Source organism: Apis cerana, linkage group LG5 (genome assembly GCF_029169275.1).
Source record: "Apis cerana isolate GH-2021 linkage group LG5, AcerK_1.0, whole genome shotgun sequence".
Classification (NCBI taxonomy): Eukaryota; Metazoa; Arthropoda; class Insecta; order Hymenoptera; family Apidae; genus Apis; species Apis cerana.
In genome coordinates, this window is record NC_083856.1 from 8355260 (window position 1) to 8372215 (window position 16956).

General features: G+C 30.0%; 1 protein-coding gene across 14 annotated transcripts; it reads right to left on the minus strand.

Annotated features, from left to right (window-relative positions):
• Positions 1-170: 170 nt before the first annotated feature.
• LOC107994399 (RNA-binding protein Pasilla) lies at positions 171-15624 on the minus strand. Of its 14 annotated transcripts, XR_009829702.1 has the most exons (7): positions 14855-15624; positions 13163-13309; positions 12902-13059; positions 12091-12442; positions 11548-12002; positions 7454-7648; positions 6665-7375 (listed from the first exon to the last, which is right to left on the minus strand). XR_009829702.1 is itself a non-coding variant. In XM_017051293.3 (6 exons), exons 1-6 carry the CDS (start codon positions 14970-14972, stop codon positions 1743-1745), a joined length of 1245 nt encoding a protein of 414 aa, XP_016906782.1. In that variant the 5' UTR covers positions 14973-15624; the 3' UTR covers positions 171-1742. The 14 variants fall into 14 exon arrangements, 12 of the variants coding, with proteins under 12 accessions (XP_016906782.1, XP_061930877.1, XP_016906783.1 ...); XM_017051293.3 differs by lacking the exons at positions 6665-7375; positions 7454-7648 and adding an exon at positions 171-1757; XM_062074893.1 differs by lacking the exons at positions 6665-7375; positions 7454-7648 and adding an exon at positions 171-1757 and having other exon boundaries at positions 13945-15618.
• Between the last annotated feature and the right edge of the window lie 1332 nt (positions 15625-16956).

Here is a 16956-nt window from a genome sequence, read left to right on the forward strand (position 1 = left end):
TGCTCCAATCAATAGACGAAAATTTAAAACTGAAAGAAATTTAGCTAACTAGAAATGAAAAAAAAGGAAAATCGTTGATTTGCTTTACAAAAGTTTCATCGATATCTTTGTTCTCTCTTTTTTTTCAAATAACATAAGCTCTCATATTTCCTCTATCTAAACTGGATTAGTTTTCTTTCATTTTCAATATCTTTATTACAAATCAATCGTGTAAAAAAATACATTCCCTTATCTATACTGACTAGTAAGAACAGCATCTTTTTCTGTTTTGTACGCTGACGAAATGCACCGAGAACTATAATTTCAGTTCTTCTGGTACTGTATACTCAGAATGATATGCTATTCCGAACGTAAGATACGTTAAACAAGAACAACAGCAACAGTAAAATTCGCGATAGAATCGACAGATAGTTAAAACGAGTATAATAGAATGACGATGATATTAATTTGATATTAATAATATCTCTGCGCTTTTTTGTCATTCGATATATATATATATATATATGTATATATATTTTTTGAAAATATCTATGGAATTATACTCGCCACGATCCTTCGGTTTAACTCGTTTTTGCAGAAAACACGAGATAAATCAAAGAATTGAGATTAATACGTTACTTAACATCGCAATACAAACGCATCTGTTTTCCTGTTTTTCCTGTTTCCGTTCGTGTACGTAGATACATTATAAAAAAACTTAAGACTAGTCGAACAGCTTACCTAGAGATCGCGTAAATTGTACATCATTGTATTTACAGGTACCACTTAATAAAGGACGTTTCATCTCTCGTGAACTTTCTATCAAAATTTGGAAGGCTTCATCGTAAGTCAAATAGAATTGGACCGTGTTCGGTCAAATGCGAATAGAATATGAATATATGTTGAGAGATCGCAATATTGAATCGGAACCTTCCTAATTTCGACAAAATTACAATTGCACAGGAGTTCATTGGATGCCATTGTCAGAAATTAACGGAGATAAAGAGAGAAAGAGAAAAAGAGAAGTAACTTTAATATAATAAAAAGTTTCCGTGATACTCGGATAATCACGTCTTGGGTGAATGAAAGAGAAAGAGAAAGAAAAAAAATAGAAAAGAATGCGTATGACGATCATACAGCGACATTGAATGGACAAATGGATGGATCGATGGAGTAGATGGATGGAACATGTGGCCAGGTCATGAAATGAAGAACAACAAAATGCATTTAATGAGCGATTGTTTATTATGCTCTTATGGTCACTTGTCATACAGGTAACGATGCTTTTTCATGAGTGAAAATAGTTAATATATTATGTTTTTAATATTTATAATTATTTAACATTGAATGGAATAACTCTGATGATGAAAGAATAACAATTTATGGATGCAAATAAATGTGGTTAGAGTGTAAAGTAATTATTTTAGAGTAAATTCAAATGCTGTGAACTAATTATATGTATATATATATACATATATATTATATATGTATATATATATATATAGTATAATATATACTTCATCAGTAACAATCATAGTGATGCCCAAGAGGTCACGGTTTCGGGTATACTCTAAATAAACTTTAAATAACAAGAAAAAATTATTAAATAAAAAATGTAATTATTTCACGTTGATCGATCAAAAAAACTAAGAGTGTTTTTTTCTCACGTTTTAGGCTTACAAGCCGTGATGCATATTCGCTTGTCGTTGCGTTTATCGATCCGCACATCTCGGATTCACTTTGATTTTCCGATTGTTGATTCGTTATTTAAATTTTGCCTAGAATAATAATAATAAACATAAATATACGTTTTTATTTCTATTCTTTTTTATGTTTTTTTTTAAATTAAATATAGGAAAGAAATATTTATCTAATGTATTCTCGTCGTATCGACAAGGAAAATATAAAATTCATTTTCTTATCGATACGAGTCGAGAAAAGCTCGACTCGATCAAATTTTTTCTAATCATTTCATTTTTAATTTGATAATAACTTATCCGTATAAAAAAAATCGAAATAGTTTAAAATGTCGCTTCTTCAATATATCGAAAAATCGAAGCATTTTTTTCTTTTTTTTTACAAATCCGAGCTGACAATTGAAGAAAAAATTCTTTCGCGAAAATACAATTGAATGTAAAATTATAGAAGAAAGTAACGCAGCTTTTTGTGCTCGATACAATATGACATTCGTTTGTTTGAAGGAAGTCTTAAGCAGGGACAAAATGTGTTTTGTTGTTAAACTTATTTTCCTGTTGCATTTTTCATCAAGCATCAGATGCAGCAGAGCTACACGCGACATTTCCCTATTAATTTTTGTTTTTGTTTACTTTCTTTTTTTAAATTTTTTTTGAAAAAGATTGTGACAAAACAATTCATGAACAATCGATGCGCATCGACACACGTATTCAAATACGTGCATATTCCTTTTCTAATATATCGCTCAGATGATTCTCAATAATTCTCAATGACAACTCCGTAGTTTTTCTTTTTCTTATTCGTTCTTATTCGCTTAGAAGTGTGTGTGTGTATATATATATATATATATATATATATATATATATATATGCATGTGTGTATGTATGTATATGTATATATACACACATATCTATATATACATATATATATATATATATACATATATATATATATATATAAATTTTCACTTTAAGAGAACACGCTATACTCTTCATAATAATGATAATAATAATTGTAATAATTATAATAATTATAATAATCTTTTCGATAATTATATCTAAAATCCCTTGCGAATATTCGAAGCTGAATCGCAATATCCTTTTTAGTGGCGAAACCCCAGAAAATATATATATATTCTGAATATATATATATACATATATATATTCAGATTATACAGATATATATTAAAAATACAATTTCGCTCGCTATTTTTTTTTTACCGTTTCCTCTTTTTAATATATATATTCTGACGAAATGAACAAACAAGAAAAAAAAAAACAAAACGAATGATCGACCGTGTAATGCGTGCGTCAATTAATGAAATTAGAATATTCGTATCATATTCACAAATCGAATTGAAAAATATCTTTTTCGTCTTCCGATTATTATGAATTAATCGCATGAATTCCCCAATTTTCTATATTTTTCTCTATTTTTTCATCTTTCTCTTTTTTTTTTATTCTTATTTTATTTTTTGCTGTATGATAATTGCGATTCATAAAGCGCACGATGCACACGGTCGTCATGTTCTTACTATTATATTTTATAGCCAAAGGAATGTAAGGTACAATACTTGTGATCGTGTTCCATCAATGACGAACGAATCTCTCTATGGTACCTTTTTCGCAGCCAGCTGCTCTTGAAATTCGAAATATTTTGTGGAAGATAATGCTATTTATTTCATCTAATGTAACCGGTATCGTAATTCGGATACGACCCTTAAAAAGGTAAAGCACAACGCGCGGCACTGCGTTTCGCGTAAAACCCTCTATTAATATTTTCATTATTTTTTTTTTTTTTTTTGTTAAATCTTTCATTTTGCGTGTATAGGCATGCAACATTTCGCGTTATACAAGTGTACAATGTCCCTCTGTATGTATCAATGTATGCATATGCATATGCGTATGAGTATGTGTTTGTGTGTGTAAAATGACGACAAGTTGTTTAATGAACATGAATGTGCACACATGCACCGTCGCGGTGCACTATCTTTTTTTCTTCGCGACTTAGCGATTATTAATCTACTTATATTCAACAAGGTACTTAATAGTTTTTTTTTTCCTTCCTCTTCCTCATCATTATAATCCCCGAGCTGCTATGTGCTACTTCTATCTCAACAATAACGATCTCATTCAAGTTCTTCGTCATTATTCTTCATTATTTTTTTAATCATTTTCTTTTTTACATATGCTTACCCAAAATAATATACCATGTATTAACAGTCTAACTCTAAGTCTCACTTCCAATAAAATAACATTACATACATTTTTGTACAACCCTCTTAATTATATTTTAACGAATGATCTAGTCGTTTAAATATGCCTCTCTCTTTTGTTATAGTCCCACAATTCGTTTTTTCCTCTTTTTTCTGCTTTTTTTTTTTTTTTTTTTTTGGTTGATAATAGTTTATCTTTCGGATAAATTCTTTCTCGATTATATTCGCTCTGCATCTAAATATTTCGAATTAATTTTTTTTTTTCAGATATTCAGTCATTATGATTTTTTTTACAGATTTATATACCGGTATGCATTGCTATTTTGAATACACTAACGAGGCTTGTTTCTTTCTGTTCAATTTTTATATACGCGGAAAAAAAGCTTCCCTTTTCTTATTTTCTTGTCTTTTTATATTTTGCTTTATAAGTGGGTTATTCTTTTTTTGATTGTACAATGATATCAGAAATTGCGAATTTAGCGTTTGGTTATTTATGCAGAAGACACAGTGCGGACTGAACGATCGAAATTTGTATCAATGGCGCGAGATTTAATACTTTATCGGTAAATACTATGCACTAAAATCGACTAAAGTCAGGATATTTCTTTTTTTTTTTTTTTGAACTCGTTCAATTATAATTCTCGTCTCGCTATATTCAATTATCGTCCATCTTTTATTTTTTAGATAAAAATAAAAGCCTCTTTTCGATTAATTCCACGCGTATCTCTATAATAGATAGATCTCTTTTTTTCTCTCTATATATATTTCTTTTTTTAATATATATATATAAAATATTTACAGCCACGTGTTATTTTCTTTATTTTTTTCATTTTATATTCTTTTCATTTTTATGTCGTATCTTATTCCTTTGTTATTCTGTTCGTTTAAGGGCATTGCAATGCAGGTATATCGTGAAATTTTAATCAGATGAATTGAATAAAATAGAAGAGGAAGCATTAACGGAAGTTAAAGAAGAAAAAAAAAAGCAAAAATATCGCGAATCGATTTTGCGGATAATGTTCTAATACGACACGATTGTATACAAAACAGCGGCAACAATACAGCGGTTGAAAATTTCATAATATACAACAGTGTTTGAAGTGGAAACATCTGGCGAAGAAGAAGTTAAATGTTCAAGAGAATTTGTTTAATTATTAGTTACAGACAGAGCTTGTCTTTCTTTGTTCTCTACATATTATAATAATTATTTCTGCTCTATTGTCGATCAATGCAATGCAATCAATTATTATTATTTCTTTATCTTCATCGTTTTATCTTTTTTTTTTTTAATTGTTTCTTTATGATATCTATTATCGTATCTCTTAATATATTAATACTTCTTAATAATGTTATTTTACATCAATTTTTATATTTCCTTTGACTATTGTTAATTTGTTCTATCGTTTAAATCTTTGATTATAGCGAACAATTGCAACAAGTGGCAGTTAAAAGAATCTTCCGAGAATAACATCTTTAAAGCATCCAAATGCAACGTTTCTTTAGAAACAATGGTTAGAAAAAAATTGAAAAAAAAAAAAAATTATTTATACTTCTTCATCCTAGTTTTCTACTTTCCTAATTTTTTAATTTTTCCTTGTGGCAATTTTTAAAAATTTTCTTCTACTTGCTTCAACACCAAATGTCCAAAATATTGATATAAAACGAAAGATAGCTTTTTTCTGTCTTGTCAACAATAATTTGGAAAATACATTGCTCTTAATTAAGAAACTGTTGCATTTTTTACAAAATTTTGTTTTCTAGAATATTATTCATATATATTATTCATAAAATAAGAAGTTCGAACTTAGAGTTTGCAATCAATACATATACATATACATACATATATATATGTATGTATATATTAATATATACATATATATATATACATATATACATATATAAATCTCTCGCTCTCGCTCTCTCTCTCTCTCTCGCTCTCTCTCTCTTTCGCTCTCACTCTCGCTCTCTCTCTCTCTCTCTCTCTCGTCATTGTGATAATCGATAGTTAAAATCTTTCAATAATTGTAAAACGATTCTTTGTACACTGCAGAAACTAAATAAGCATATACAGGTGTGTTTCATAATACTTTGTAACGATTTAATATATGTAATGGGAAATAAACGTATTCCGACTTTATTCAAAACAGCCTGCATAATTGCAGAATATACACATCTTTAACAACACGTTCTACCGTCAAAACGTCAACAAGTGTGGCTGATGGGATATCAATATGGCACTAAAGTGATTGGGTGGAGTATGTGAATGTCATGCGAAGAAAATTTTTTTTATTTTTTTCACTTTCTCTGTTATCAAATATGTATATATCGATCTTTCTTTTCTTTTTTTCATTTTGTTCAATATATATGTGTATATATATATATATGTGTATATATATATATATATATATATATACACATATATATATATATATATATAATGAACATAATTAATGATAAATCATCGTTACATTTTTTTCCCTTTTTTATTATCCCTTCCCCTTTATTTGCATTCTATACAGGTAAATGGAGTCTGTGCGAGTGGAGTGATGGATGATGGAACATGAATTACGATGTAGCCTAGCACACACAGCCAAGTAACGTGACACGCAAGCCACTTTATTGTGGCAACGTGTGTCAAATTCAATTATAGTTACTGTAACAATAGTTCATATTAGAATTGAGGCGAGTCAATGCAATTCCTACAGTTTCCCTGATTACTACACTACGTCTCCACGTGCGAGAGTATAATTATACTTTTTTTTTTTTTTATAGCTATTTCTGTAATTTTTTTCTTTTTTTTTTTTTTTTTTTTTTTTTTTTTTAAATCGATCGATTATTGATTTAAAACGTTGAACCTGTAATGACGACTTTTACAAGAGATTTAAGACACTATCTACACATCTATACTTAGTAATCGTGTACAACTATCCATGGCGCGCAATGACCATTCTTACGCGCCGTGTTTATACCCTTTTTAGAAGAATGATCGAATGAAATATCTCGAACTGTACAAAACAAAGCGTCATATGAAATAAGATTCTTCTAAATATGTGGCGACTGCCGGCATTAAATTGTTTAACGATTCTTCTTCTTGTTAAACAACTCGTAGGTAACACAGACTGGCCAACCAATACTGTTTTGCCACTTTATATGGAGGTATTTGCATATCTTTTCTTTCAGACAACAATCGTCCAACATGCGACAATAAAATTTAACACAATAATAACAAGTAAACTCTCTAAAGGTATCTGTCAACATTGAAACAATCAGAACAAACGTATATACGATCGATCCTTTTTCTCGTTGGACGTTTTTTTATGGAAATTTTTGCATCAATCGTAATCACGATTCAATGTTCCGAATAATTTAATTTTATCCTATTGCATTATACATCCTCTAACCATTGAACACATACGAACCAGTACACATAGCCCCATAACATTAATATTTATAAAATAGTAATATTGTATAGATGCATATTAATCACTAAAGGAAATATAGTACTTATATTAGATTGATTTATCTCTATTAGCTTTTAACACATTTATCGCTTAATTTTCTTACCGCTGATGCAAGGAGAGTTGTTTTTTTTCTTTTTTTTTCAAATGTTCCAAGTGATAACATTGGAAAATTGATATTATGACATTTGATTCTGATAGAAATGCACATTTCAACATCGACATCGTCATTTATCATTGCGAATAAAACGCATCCATCTTCCTTGCCTTGATGAATCTTTACATCACCGAGTTATTTTCCCTGCACAAATAAATTTTATATTTTACACACTATTAACATATTGTGGCAATTTTTACGTACTGGTAGCTGATGAATATTTATATCTCCTTCTTTCATCCTACTTTTCTCTCTTTCTCTCTCACTCATAACTCCATCACAGCTAGCCTTATACATAATCTGTTCTACTAAGGAATGTGTTTATTGAGAAAAATTGTAACCTAATCTAATTATTTTTTGCTACCTACAAGTTGTTTATTTGTATAGAAATTTATGAATAAAATTTATTTAAATATTCTCATTTTTCTTATTTTCATTTTTTTTTTTTTTACTTTAATGTGCATATTACAAGTTTAATAGAATTTAGACTCTGAATCGAAAAAAGATAATTTGATTTTTTGATTTTGATCACAGCAAATAAAATAAAAAAATCTTGATTGCTATTCCTGATCGATAACATTAGAAACGTTATAATTTTAAGAACATAAGATAAAAAATATTTGTCTTCTCATAAAAAAAGAGAGAAAAATTAAAAAAAAAAAAAGAAAGAAAGAAAAAGAAAAAAATTAATAGGAGAAATATTTTATGAGATAAAAATTTACTTCACTTCACTATAATAAATTACTTGTAACAAGCACAAAATATATCAAAATTTTTTTAATGAAATCAAATGTAAATTCATTTTTAATTTCCCTATTTGTACGAGTTTAGTGCAATATTAGATTTAGGTATCTTAGTACAAATATATTTAATGAGCATCACAAATGACAAATGTACGAATCGATGTATTATAAATGAACGAGATATAAAATCCATTTTTTTTTTTTTTGAAAATCCTCACATATATAAGTCAATTGGAACACACCTGCCTACCGGCAGTCAAAAAATGTGAATTATAAAATAGAAATAGAGAGAAAGTGACGATAGGATAAAATCGATAAATCGCCAATGATAGATCTAATGTGATGATACGTATTAATTAACGAAGAAAAGTACTGCATATGCGGATGCAATAAAGAAATATTATGCTGCCATTAATATTAATAGCACGATTGCTATTAAAATAAAGTGATTTATAAATTAAATTAATGGTACACGTGACGTTCGTAACATGTTCTATTAAAGTTTCTTTGAATAGATCTATCTACAGCAATATAATAATAGTTTGCATCTTCATCGTATCTGTGACTTCTTTTTCAATGTATTTGGGCAACACAGTGAAGTTTAATCAATAATAGTTCACATACAATTTATGAATAAACATAAAATTATGTTTTACGTACGCGGACGCAAATATTTTGTCAACAATGTTTATAATATCATTTCATTACTTATATTATATCTTTTATATATTATATTTATATATTTATATATATATATAGAATATATATGTGTATATATATATACATATAAATATACACATATATGTCATTTATATTTTAGATAATATGAATTCTCTTTTATTAATAATCTAATTCAAACTTTTCATGTATATATATATATGCATCTTTTTTATATACATATATATATTATATATATAATATAATATATAATATATATATTTACTCTTTTTCTCTCTGTGTGTAATATATTATTACTCATGTTATGCGATATTTATGAATATACAAGTTATTTTTAAAGAGCGGTGAGCCAGCGCCTCCAGCTATGAATTGTACTCATGTACACTTATATATTTCATTTGACGCTACAGCTAACGTTTTCAGACATATTTTAACTAAACCCATTATTGATTACCGCCTATCCCTTATATCACCCTTTCCTAATACCTACCCCCCCAAAAAGAAAAACAATGATTTGAAACGTTTGTTATTAATAGATGCTGTATCCTCTTTTTTATCTAGCAATGAAATATAAGCTATTTATTCTGTTGCTTATGATATTGATAATTATCAACATAAACGAAGTTTCTAGCTAAAATCCATTCCCTATCTAAAAATTTGATTCAACGTCAAAGTGCAGTTATTAAAAATCTGTCAAAGATTTGGTTGGCTTAAATAGAATTCCACATAAAGCAATATCATACAGAACCCAAGGATGTATGACATATGCTGACCTTAATAAACTTTTATATAAATTTTTATATAAAAGTGAATATATATGCAGAAATCGTAATTTATTTCATTTTTAGAATATTTAATCATTACATAGAAAAGAAATGAAAACACTAAAGAAGAAAATAGAATATTTTTCTCAAACAATATTCCACAATTAAACTATTGAAAATGGTTGTATATAAATATAAATATCTCTATGTAATAAAAATAATTATATTTATGCTACTATAATGTAAAGGAATGACAAAAAAAATTTTTCATGTCACATCTTTTAGTTTGAAGTGTGTCATGAAATATAAAATTGTATTCAACTGATATACCTTGAAACTAAAAATAATTAGACAAAACTTTTAATGTGCAGCACATTGCAACCATACTGAAATATTACTCGAAAGGATCGTTTTGATCCAATGATAAATCGAGTAATTCTTATCCTAACATCTTAATAAAATGAATTCTTTGTTCCTAAGATATGAATAAAGAAGAATGAGACTCGATGTTTATATATTTCTGAGTACATTAATCTAAATACTACACGATGTAATAATTGGATGAAGATTTTGAGAAATAAAGACTTTGGGATTCAGAATAAAACTTGGCAATAAAGTATTATGTTTATCATTTAACTGGACCAGCCAGTATTGTAAATATATAAATATATGTTTATATATAGAATAGCTCTCCCTTTGTATGTATATTTATCTTCCAGCCAAGTTATTTCTGCTTTACAAATGTAAGATCTTTGGTTTTGCCAAGGTATTACTCTGTACTTAAGAAAATTCGCTCAATATCATGTTAACTATGAGTAAAAACTCGCTCAAACAGCCTAATCATTTCATAGTTCAAGGAACAGTTCAATACAATAATTGCAATATTATTTTGTGGAAATGAATAGAATTTGACTTGCGCGATACATTAGGATATTAATCTTTCAAATTGAAGTCATTCAATTTGTGAGTTCTGTATGATCTTCTAACTAAAAATATTTTTCGCATTAATAGTAAGATTATGCTCCTATATATATAAAAAAAAAAAATAGATTCATCTTTATGAAACGAAACAATATACCCATATAATATTGTTGTCTCGATTTTTCAAGAACAACTATGGCCAAATTGTGCCATTTCGTTTCTAATATAATTATAATTTTATCATGCTTCTTTCAATATCCTATTATACCATACAACTAGATATATTATGTGACTCTGATGTGGTACGTGTGTTATTTGTGATAAAGCCCCGTAACGTGGTGTATCACAGAACAATTGTAGTAGTTATCATATAACATATAATATTTATATATTATAATAATCTTAAAAGATAGATAAATGTTGACCATGATGGATGTATGAATAGTGATGTGATAATGCAAGCGCTATAGTGATGTAGCGACAGATGACAACGGGTGGTAGGTGATAGTGGACGAGAGTTTAAAGAAGGGAAGAGAGAGCTACCGTAAACATCATCTCAAGATGTAGAAAGATGAATAACGGAGCTCAATAATGGGGATGAACAAAAGTGCTGTACTTGAAATCAATGGATCATATTGGCGAGGGCATTTTGACGTGCTCGTTTTGCTTCCTCTTCACTGATCCTTTGCTCAATTAAATATTGAGCAGTGCCAATTGCATTAGGATAACCCGTGATAGTCACTATGCGGTTCCTGGTACCAGGAGCGAACATGCCCTTCTTAGAGATTTGTATGTTGGCGCCACTTAGGTGCTGAATCTCAATGAGGGCACGACCACCGGGTCCCAGAATAGCTCCCACTATAACCTCTGCAATTTCTATGTCTACTTTCTTGGTCTCCTTGTTGTTGGCGTCTACCTGTGTAGGACTCTTACTTACAAGTGATAACTGGTTAGTGCCAAGGCCAAATGAATTGTTGTTTAGATGAATAGCACTGGCAGCTGTGTTGTTTTGTCTGAATGGATCAAAGGGCTCGTATCTGTCAAGTGTATTACGTGGTGTAGGAGACGTAGATCCAAGAGTAGGAACTGTTCCAATTGGCCCAAATACACCACCATTATTATTCGAACCATTTGCAGTTGTAGTGCTGTCCATAGGATTTCCAAGATAACTCATATTAGAAGGCATTCCAATTCCCATTCCAAGAAGATTATATTTAGCAAGTGTAGCAATAGCAGATAAAATTTCACTAGCAGCAGGTTCAGAAAAACCTGCCGTTCGTAAATTTAATTTTATATGTTCTAATAATTGCGTTGTCACTGGTGCTGTACCCGCTGTAATAGCAGCTCCTAAATTCAAGTTCAAACTTAATCCAGCACCATTCAAGAGACTCACTGTGAATACAAGTGATAATTTATTAACATCGCATTTTAATTTTATAATTGTTACGTTTTTTATTATTTTTATTATTTATTATCTCACCTGTATTAATGCCAGCTGTAGAGGTATATGTAGGAGTACTTGTAGGTGCTTGAGCATAAGGACTACCTGTAGGATTATAATTAGCTACAGGACCACTAACATCTGCATAACTAACATTTGGACATGTACCACTATGTGGATCATCTGCCACTTTTGCTAATATCATCATTAATGCATTACGATTATTTTCTTTTTCTCCAATTACTGTTATACATCTTTCTTGTAAAGATACATCTTTTGCTTTCTGACTTATTTGAACATATGAGCCACATTCTTCTTTTATTTGTTTAATATAATTTCCTGCTTTACCTATTATCATTCCTGCAGTGCTATTAGGCACTAAAATTTTTACCTAAAATATTACATTAATTATAATATCTAAATAAAGAAATTCTATTCTTTCTGATTACAATCAATATATATATACACTATGATATATATAATATATACAACATATATAGATATATATATATATATATATATATATACATAGATATATATATATATATATATATATATACATAGATATATACACACATATATAGATAAAACAACATTTCTTATTATAGATTTCCAATAAATATAATATATTTGATTTTAATCAAATTTTTGATGATTGATCATAATATTTGATGATTGATCATTAATATGATAACAAAAATAAAATGTTACTTAATAATAAAAATTTTACTATCATATAATGTATTAGAAATAATACACTATTACAATATTAGTATAGAAATGTTAATTTAATATAAATTTAATATTAATTTAATATAAATATATATAAAACATATAAAAAATTTTATACCTGTTTATCCCTTTCTGCAGTAGTTTTTCCTGATTCAAAATCTACTGTTGTTTTCAATGTAAGGTCTGGTTTTTCACGAATTTTATCCATAATGAAATCCATAACTGCCATTATAGCTTCTAAACTGCCCGTAATTAAACATACTCTCTCTGTTGTTCCTTTAGATCATATAAAATAATTATGTATAAATTAAAAGGATTATATATCTTTATATAGATCTTTTAATAATAGATATAGTATAAGTAAATGTTTTCAGTATACCTGGATAAAAATCATGGGATTTAGACATTTTGACCCTAGCTCCTGTATCTTTTTGTAATTGGGCAATTGTATCTCCTCCTTTTCCAATGATTGCTCCAGCAGCCACTCCAGGGACCAATACTTTGAGATGATACGTTCCATCTCCCCCTGTAAAATATAAAATTATATAATTATTGTATTAATTGCATGAAAGATAATATTAATACACAAATTATGGATTAATATATGACAGAATACACAAGATCATTAAAAAATTACATTTTTTTAAATTACATAAACAATTCAACAAAAAAATTTATTAGTATAAGCAAATAAAGAAAAACATTAAATTAATTTCAATAAAATGCACACACATTTCAAAACACCAATTTTTTTAATGACGATCATAATCCTTATAAAATAGATCATTATTATTGAATTTAAATTATTAAAGCTCACATATAACTTTACAATGTTCTTTTATCAAATAACACGTTATTCGGATATTCATGATAAAACTTGTGATTTCTGATTGGTTTCTAAAACGATGAAACGCGAAATCATGCGTACTCACGGACACGCGAGCGCAGAAAGACCGATACCAATGAACACGCAGTACGAGCCTCGAAAAAGTGTCGCGTAATCGGTGAACGAAGAATAAGGAAGTATAATGTAGAATGACAAAGTTTCGATGCGTTGAAGGCAAACAGCTGTTTGACAGATGGAAGCCCTGTGCGCTCACTCGCTTTGCATCGACCTTGACCCGCAACCTCGGCAGCGGAACGGTGTGCCTGACAACTCACCGATACGCCACATCCTAGTAACTGCCACTCAACGGGTAGCAGCGTGTTCCTTAGTATGCCACTTTTGCGACAACAGCGGCACTGCACTACGAGAATGCGGCAGAAAAGTACACAATATGCGTACAAATGGAACGAAGTATAGGCCACTTCTTGCTGCGAAGCTAGTGGTTGAAATGATGAAACGGGCGCGACAGAGACGAAGTTGCAGAGTCACGGATCATAATCGACAGCCACCGCAGCAACGATTCTCCATTAACGACGTTCACAGGCACAGTCGCCCACGTAGAAACAATGATGATGACCACGATGACAGCAGTAATAACGACGATGAAGACAAGCAGGAAAATAAGGACAATGTTGATGATTACGATGATGAAGAAGGATAGAAGGGTGGGGGGTGACAACGAAGACGAAAACGATGGTGACAATGCTGACGTTGACAATAATAAAATGAACGTCAACGAAAAAACACTGTTATAGATAACACGTATGAAGTCGCGTTTGTGACATTAGACAGAAGATAGTGAACAAATTAAGAAAATAAAGAGATGAGAGACGGAAAAGAGAAGGAGACGTGGCACGAGAGGATGCGCGAACCGCTGTGCGGTGCACCGTGTTCACGTTCTTGCCTTCGTATACACGTTCGAAGTGGGAAACGAAAGAGAACGGTCGAGCGAGCGATCGCTGTGTCAACAGCAGCGACAAGATTGTCAAAGACGTGTGAGAGAGTAAAGAGCGCTAAGCAAGAAAAAGAGAGCAAAAAGAAAGAAAAAGAGAGATGAAGGAGGAGAGAGAAAATCATTGTGAGTGTACATTATCGTTCGTATATGTATAGGAACATTGGTAAAGGTATGTAAGGAAACTTATGCGACAGTCAAGAAAATTGATTGACAACACGCAATTAAAATACCTGATCCGTAATGAGACCTCTTCGTCGCGCCATTTTCCGCGTCACAATCCAGCGGCCGCTTCCTGGAGTCTGCAATCTCCGGGGAGGGACACGTCTCCATTCCTGAGTCGGCAGCCATCTTGTCTTTTCAGTCGGGCACGCCAAGAGAAACGAGGAGAGAGAGATAGAGTAAGACAGAGATGTACTTTGACACAGAGACGATAGTCGCGACCGGTGGCAAGTGTCGTTGAAAGCAAGCGAAGGGAGACGCACCACACACGGACCGGACGAACGAATGAACGTACGCACGACCACGATAGGTTTAAGCGGAAGGGAGATGACGGACATATAGACACACGTATAGACGAACGAACAAACGACGAAAGCCCTCGCGGGGTACCGCGTCTCACTGGCGACTGCTCGCGGCTGCCTTGCCAACCAGCTGGTTGATACTCGATGGTGTGCCTCGGCCCTCGCGTTCCTCTCTCGCCCTCGCTATCTCTGTCACTCTTCTATCAATTCTGATCATTAGTATATCTCTCTTCTTCTCGCCAGCCCTCGCGGGCTCCGTTGTGCAGGAACGTATTATTCAACCTATACTAGGGGCGTCTTACTTTGGGCCCTTACATTCATGCGTATGAATCTTTTAATCTTTCAATGAAATATTATTATAAAAATTCGAAGGAGATTCATTACTTATTCATTCATTCATGTTTCATTTATCCTTTTTATTGGTTTGTATTTTGGATAATTGTCTCTTCCAATTGACAATAATAATATTTTACGTTATATTATATAATTTATTGTATTTCTTTCCCATTTTTATAAATTCTTCTAACCAATTTAACATTTCGTAATGAATGATTTTCGTATTAAACAGTTTTTAATATGTATCATAACTAATTTATTGTAAATCAAAGTTAACTAAATGAATTGTTATCGATTGATTTTTCTGCTAAGCATCATACAGTTACAGTTGCAACTTACTGTGGCATGTTGCATTTATCGTACATATCTTCAAGTGATACGAGCACTTTGTAAAAGATATTAATTTAAATTTCATATTTTATAACATTCAATTAAATATTATTACTAATAAGAAAAAGGCATTTATATTATATATTATAGAAATATTTTTCTTGTCAAGGACATTAATCTTGTTGTCGTTGGTGCGCACTGCAGTATGACATCATAGTTCATGAGCAAGTGAATAAGATGCATTTGATTTCCTAACGATGATTTTAAAAGTACGATCGCTTATCAAATATGATATTAAGATCATTTTTTATCAATAAGTATAAATAAATTCATATGATCTAAAATCATCATAGAATCATATAATGGTTTATATTAACATATCGATATTCATTATTCAAATATAGATCAAATTATAGACAAATTATAACAAAATATCATTAATATATCGCAAAATCTTTCAAAATTAATTTTCTCTTTGTTAAATTAATTATTAATACTACTGAAATGAAATTATGAAAATAATATTAACAAAGTTGAAAAGGATATTATTTTTTATATCATTTTAACCATTTTGAAAGTGAAATCATAGAATATATCATATTCACGCGTACACAATGTAAGTACATATATGTATGTATTCTTTACGAATATTTTTATCCATGCATAAGTTAAAGTCATAAAGAAAGAGATATTTTTAAGAGTCTTATCTGGGGAAAGAACGTAGATAGTGTACGCTATTGGTTTGTAATGAATCACGTGTTTAAAAATGTGATTCTTTTTGTTTTAAATTCAATACAAAATACGATTTTATTTTATGGTTTAAAAAATATTCAAAATGTTAATTAAAAAATATTATTATTTTTTTTATTTCAGAATATTTTATCTATTTAAATTAATAATATTACGTTATCAATAAATATGATCAAAGTATTCTATTATAACGCAAAAGATTTTTTGCAACGAACAGAAACAATACAGTCATGGTTGAAACTCGTGGGCATTGTTTTCTAATACCAATTGCGCGCTCATGTGGTTGCTGATACATTACAAATCGGATTTATAACAATTCACTTCAAAAATTTATTTTTCAAAAATATACATATTTTTTTTTAACTAATAATTTATTATCAAGAAGAATAAAGTTC

What these genes read in the sequence shown, in the direction of transcription:
- LOC107994399 (XM_017051291.3), bottom strand. Translation starts at nt 14,972, where the DNA reads ATGGCTGCCGACTCAGGAATGGAGACGTGTCCCTCCCCGGAGATTGCA. An exon ending in ATCCCATGATTTTTATCCAG is followed by an intron (nt 13,060 to 13,162) that starts GTATACTGAAAA and finishes TATGATCTAAAG; the next exon opens with GAACAACAGAGAGAGTATGT. An exon ending in CTGCAGAAAGGGATAAACAG is followed by an intron (nt 12,443 to 12,901) that starts GTATAAAATTTT and finishes GTAATATTTTAG; the next exon opens with GTAAAAATTTTAGTGCCTAA.